General features: G+C 31.9%; 1 protein-coding gene across 1 annotated transcript; it reads right to left on the bottom strand.

Moving 5' to 3' along the window:
* Positions 1-225: 225 nt before the first annotated feature.
* On the bottom strand, positions 226-3,261 carry LOC107860701 (surfeit locus protein 2). Its single transcript, XM_016706158.2, has 5 exons — positions 2,763-3,261; positions 1,719-1,816; positions 1,296-1,604; positions 667-715; positions 226-476 (listed from the first exon to the last, which is right to left on the bottom strand). Exons 1-5 carry the CDS (start codon positions 3,020-3,022, stop codon positions 398-400), a joined length of 795 nt encoding a protein of 264 aa, XP_016561644.1. The 5' UTR covers positions 3,023-3,261; the 3' UTR covers positions 226-397.
* Positions 3,262-5,842: the final 2,581 nt, after the last annotated feature.

Here is a 5,842-nt window from a genome sequence, read left to right as displayed (position 1 = left end):
TGTAAATTTAATATTATTAAAATAATAGGAGAAGGATAAAAAGATGATTTTGTCTAAAACGGAGACTTTTAAGAAAGGACTAAAAGTTCAAACAAGATATCTAAGGCTCTTCACACTTTTAGTACATTATTATAATAGAATTATAGATATAGATTTACTATACTTTCTCCATCTCATGCTTGTTTTGATGTTTCAAAGTAATAGTCCGAAAATTAACCTGCAAAGTAGAAGAAAAGACGTTCTATTTGCTACAATGACCTACACAGAGCAGAAAATGTTTTCCTTCAGTAACATAACAAGCAAAATAAACAATATGCTAAAATGAAGCAAGCAAGCAGTATACAACTAAGCAAAAAGAAGATAACAAAATTTGTGTTGTTTGTTTTAGAGACAAATATCATGTAGCACTGGTCTTCTTCTTCTTCTTCCTTGAGGCAAAGCTGCTGGGCCCAATCTCAAGGGACATGCGTTTGGCCCTGACACAACACAAAATTTTGATGTCTGTATGTCAAATTAAAATGCTTATGCACCTTTCCCATTGCCACACTTGGCTAGTTTGTGCATATAATTTTTAACCAATGGCGCAAGAATAGAGGGGAAGAGCATGGATGCGTCAATATAAAACGTATAACAGGAGGCATAAAAAGTTCGACAGAGTAACCATACCGCTTAGAAAGCTCTTTAGCATCATTGTTATCCTCTTCAGTAACTCCATCTGGTGACAGAAAGTGTAGTAAGACAAACAAATTCGATATACACTGATACTGACAAACACCCCCTCCCTAAGTCGCCTTAAGCTGTTAAGTGAAACCTCAACACCATATAAATGATTATTGAATTCACACAGCTCTATAGTCTATACCATATGCAGCATGGTCTTTATACATGCTTTAGAAAAGTATATTAATGAGCAGGAGAAGAAGGAATAACTTTGCCCATATAGCTATTTTCTCAAATTGGAAAGCAAATACTTAGCAAACACCTTTGAAAGTAGGTGAAACAGTTAATTTTGAGCTCCAACGGATTTACGTCTATCATATTCAAGAAGCATGAGTTGCAGTTCACTAGCCAGGCAGTATGAAAAGAATATAATCTAGCACAGCAAAACAAGAGACAGATACCACATTCCATTAAAAGGTTGATTGTGCAAGAACATCGTTAAAGCTTCTGCCTTGCCATCACCAAATTTTGCATGCGATGTAGGTATTTATGTATCTATCTTCCATACAGAGATATACACGGGAATTTGGCAATTTCCACCCTATTCCTTTTTTAAAATTAATTATAACACATACCTTCCCCAATAGCATCATCATCTTCTTGTCCTGATTCAGAACCAGATCCCCATCGATCACCTCCATTGTCATAGTCCCAACGAGCACCAACAGGAGGCATCCAAAACTCGGTATCTTCTTCCGAGTCACTGTTCTTTCCAGAAGAATCCCTTACTTCGGATATAACCTTGCTAGCATCTTCCGTTTCTTTCTTTTTGTTCTTCTTTTTGTCCCGACGACTAGCTTTGCTATCCACCTTCTTAGCTGCTTCATTTTCTCCTTGCTTTTCTAGCCCTCCGTTTTCCATTTCAGTTTCAGTTTCCTTTTTCTCTGTTCAAATTAGTGCATGTCATTAGTGGTACTCAGTAGAATGCACAAGAATATAATACACATACACGGACCTCCCTATAAACAAATAAGTAGCAACAGGGGCGCATAACAAACCTAACATTCTGAGAAAACGTTTTCCATTCATATGCTTCCATATGTGCTCCTCCGACTTATTAACTGTATCTCCTGTTAATTTACATATCAATTTTGACCTGCAAGAATTGAACACTAAATTACACTACAGATTAAAACAAGCAGAAGAACAAGAGAAGCAGGCAAATATCTGATTTTCCACCATAATTTCCAATAGATTTTGCTCCTGGAAAGCAACAATTGACCAATTTCTGTTTGTATATCAAAAGTATTCCAGAAGACTACTACAACTTGTCACAATTCAACGACCGTATATATGCTTTAAATTGAATTTCCAATGTTCAAGGTGTATATCCCATTATGCTAATAGAAATGATGAAACAAACCACCCTGAAATATACTTTAAATTTATAAACTCTTCTCCATCACTTTTTTATGAGAAGAACTCTTCTCCATCACTTGAGAGCGCAATATAATGACAAAGGTCGAAAGCTCGTGAGAAAGGAACAGAGAAGAACAAATGTAGCTGTTTCTAGTACAATCCTATTTAATAGTTCCACTTTCTCCACTTTCAAATTAACTACTCAACCAGTTTCAATTTGTGTGTCTTACCTTTTTAGTTAGTTTCAAAAAGAATGTCTCTTTCCTTTTTTGACAAACCTTTGATTCTAACTTTCCACATAGCATATTTACGTTCACAAGATTAAAGGGCATCAAAAGTCTTCTTTACTTTCTTAATCTCCGTATCAAGGACCAGACAAACAAACTGAAACAGAGGGAGGATCATTTTCCCCTATCCTAGAGCAATTCACTCATTCTATAGGCTCCTAATAAGGTTCAATTATTACCACAGTGTCTTAGCATAAAATTGTTGCTGCCATATCATCAGGAGGTCACACGTTCGAGCCAGGGCAAGACCATTCAAATAATACTTACTATAGTACTACTTCAAAAGAATCATTTTTTTTACGAAACAATACATCGACTCTACCAATAAATTAGCTAAAAGGCATTTATATACAAAACCCTAGTAGAACAATTAATTAAAAAAAAAAAATCAATTACCGATTAAGAGGATCTTGGTTAAACATATTGAGAGGGGGTTTATTCCTAGAAAGAGCAGCATCAATTAGCCCCAATCGACAGTGTTTGCTCTGAGCATAAGACTCCTTCGCATGTTCAGGCAGCTCATGCCCCGTTTGAACACATTTGAATCGGCCATTCTCCAATTTCTTGAATTTCGGGTCGCCCAGTAGCTTGAACCCTTCTTTCCCAGTCGATTTATCGGCTTCTTCTTCTCCCACTCCCCTTGCTGTCTTCCCCATAGCTCGTACAACGTAATTGAGTTTGAGCTTCTGTTAGGGCAAAGAGTAGACGGTTTAACTATGGCTTAATTCTTTTTCAACCCCCACAAGAACAGGAAATAGGAAATCAAGTCCCTTTTATTTTTTTCTTTTCTATTTAGGGAACACAAATAGGAAATGATAAGGTTTGCATACAATTTATTCCTCTTTCGATATCACTTATGGATTCAATAGGTGTGTTGGTCTTGAAAAGGATAATTACATACTCTCTCCGTCTCGAATTACTTGATACGTTTGCTTTTTTTGCATAAGGAAAAAATAATAACGGATGTAAATTGACTTATATCACCTTATATAATTTTTAATTAGATGAATATTCTTCGATAGTTAGAAAAAGAGGTTAAGTACTATTTGAATTCTTCTACATACCAACTATTTTGAGATTAAAAAAAATTTAATTTACATTCTAAGTAATTTGTGACGGATAGAATAAATATTCAAATATATGTTTGATGTGAACACACCTAATGTGAAAAATTAATCAACTTTCTTGGTGCTGATTTGAAGCCGTCTACTACTCCACTTTCTTTATGAAATTACACGGATATATTGTTGTATGTAATTCTTAATTCTACTGGATTTTCCAATGCAGCAACCAACGTCTTGGAAAAGAAAATAGGATTCTTATGAAGTGTGCTTATTAAAACGAAAAGTTTCAGTAGTATATATTTTTATTTTGCATAAACTTCTTCCTTTTGGCAACAACAGATTTATATCTCCCATACTCTGATTGCTCGAGTTTACAAGACCCATTTTGCTTTTTCATTTATTTCAAAAGATTGTTATCTTTCTATAATGAGGCGTTAGGAAATTGACCACTCTCAAATTCTGGATATCTATGTCAATGGCAGCTAGCTCTCCATGATGATCTTCATGTTCCTTACGCAGTGAAATTCTTAGTGATCAAGCTGCCATAACCACTAATTATCCACAATAGTCAATACCCATAACTAGCACTGTGAAAAAATTGAATCGATAAAAGTGTTATTGGGTTATCGGGTTAACCGTTTTTTTTTTGTTTTATAAAAAATTTAATTGGGTAAACGGTTACATTAAGTTATTGTTTTATCCCTATTTATATTATATATTTAAATATCTCTCTTTATCCGTCCATCCGTCCGCACTACTAATTCATAATTCAGTGATTCACAAAGTATTAACCTATTCAGGGCAACAAAGGTACAATATAAAGTTCCGCTATTATCGTAATAAAAAGCTTGAACCATTTATAACTTCCAACAATTAGGATTCAATTTTTTCCTAACTAACATTCAGTTCGAGTTTGAAAATTCTTGTAAACTAAAATGTATTGCATAGGTTTTGGCGGTAATTAAGATTTCATTTTTCTATGTTAGTTATTACTATTTCTATTTTATAAGTAATTTTTTATTGGTTAAACCGAAAATCGAACCGTTAAGGACCAAAAACCGATCAACTAAAACCGATAAGAAAATATCTTATTGGTTGGTTATTGATTTTACATATTTAAAAATAAAAAACCGATAAACCGAATCAATAATACGTAAAATCGAACCGAACCGACCGATGCACACCTCTACCCATAACCATCATTATTAGTCATCATTACCGACATATAGTTTTAAATTTTTTATTGATTTTGAAGTAAAGCAATTTCGCCTATCATATAAAATTTTATATTTATTTTTTTAAAGAAAAACAAAGAGTCTTATACATTCACTACATGTGGAAGGCCGTGCTAGCACAGGCCTAATATATGTTATGTCTTATCTTAATTTATGTGATACAAATAAAATAAAATAATTAATTATATTTTTAATATGTTTTTAAATTTTTTATGTTGTTCGCTATTGTAATCTATAATATTTTTTCACCGTTGTACTTTACTATTTTAAGTTGTTTGCAATTGTAATAGTATTGATAGTCAGTTTATATTTTAAAAGTAATATAAATTTTAAATTGTTGTGATTTATAATATTCTTTTCTATTTCAATTTAAGTGATACTGATATAATTTCGAGGGTCAACCAAATATTACGATTGAAATAACAAAATTGACACGTCTTGAATGACTCATAATAATTAATTAGAAGTGGTAAAGCAAAATTGCTATAAAAATACTTGCGAAAAAAAATATAAGTGGACCTCATATAAGATGTCAAATTAATTTAAAACATCAATAGTTAATTTATCATTTTATGTTTATTTTACCTTTTTTAGAAAAAGTATTATTAATTTTTAAATACTTGGATGACTCATAATAATTAATTATTGGTTATATAGTAAAATTGCAGTTGAAGCAGCTGAAACAACCATGTCATAAATGTCTATTTTATTTTATAAATATTTATAAAAAAAATTAGAATAAATATTATTAATTTTTAAATACTTGGATGACTCATAATAATTAATTATGGATCATATAGTAAAATTTCAGTTGAAGCAGCTGAAACAATCATATCATAAATATCTATTTTATTTTATAAATATTTATAATATTTTTTTATTAAATATTATTATTTTTTAAATGTCATATAATAATTAATTAAGGATGAAATAGTAAAATCACGAAGTAAGCAGGCAGCTGGAAGCAGGCATGTTGACCGTCAGCTGCCTGCTTTCAGCTGCCACTCACACTTATATATAGTAGTAATACGTTCAAAAATCAAACCATTTTTAAATACTATTTGGTACTCAGATCTTAATATAATGTCTTAATATATAGATATGTATTCAAATCCAAATATCTAAAACTTAATGCAAATTTTAACATCCAAATGTGTATTCATACTCAGACGTCTTA

This window comes from Capsicum annuum, chromosome 2 (genome assembly GCF_002878395.1).
Source record: "Capsicum annuum cultivar UCD-10X-F1 chromosome 2, UCD10Xv1.1, whole genome shotgun sequence".
In the NCBI taxonomy this organism is placed as follows: domain Eukaryota; kingdom Viridiplantae; phylum Streptophyta; class Magnoliopsida; order Solanales; family Solanaceae; genus Capsicum; species Capsicum annuum.
This window is presented reverse-complemented; position numbering and strand designations above follow the sequence as displayed.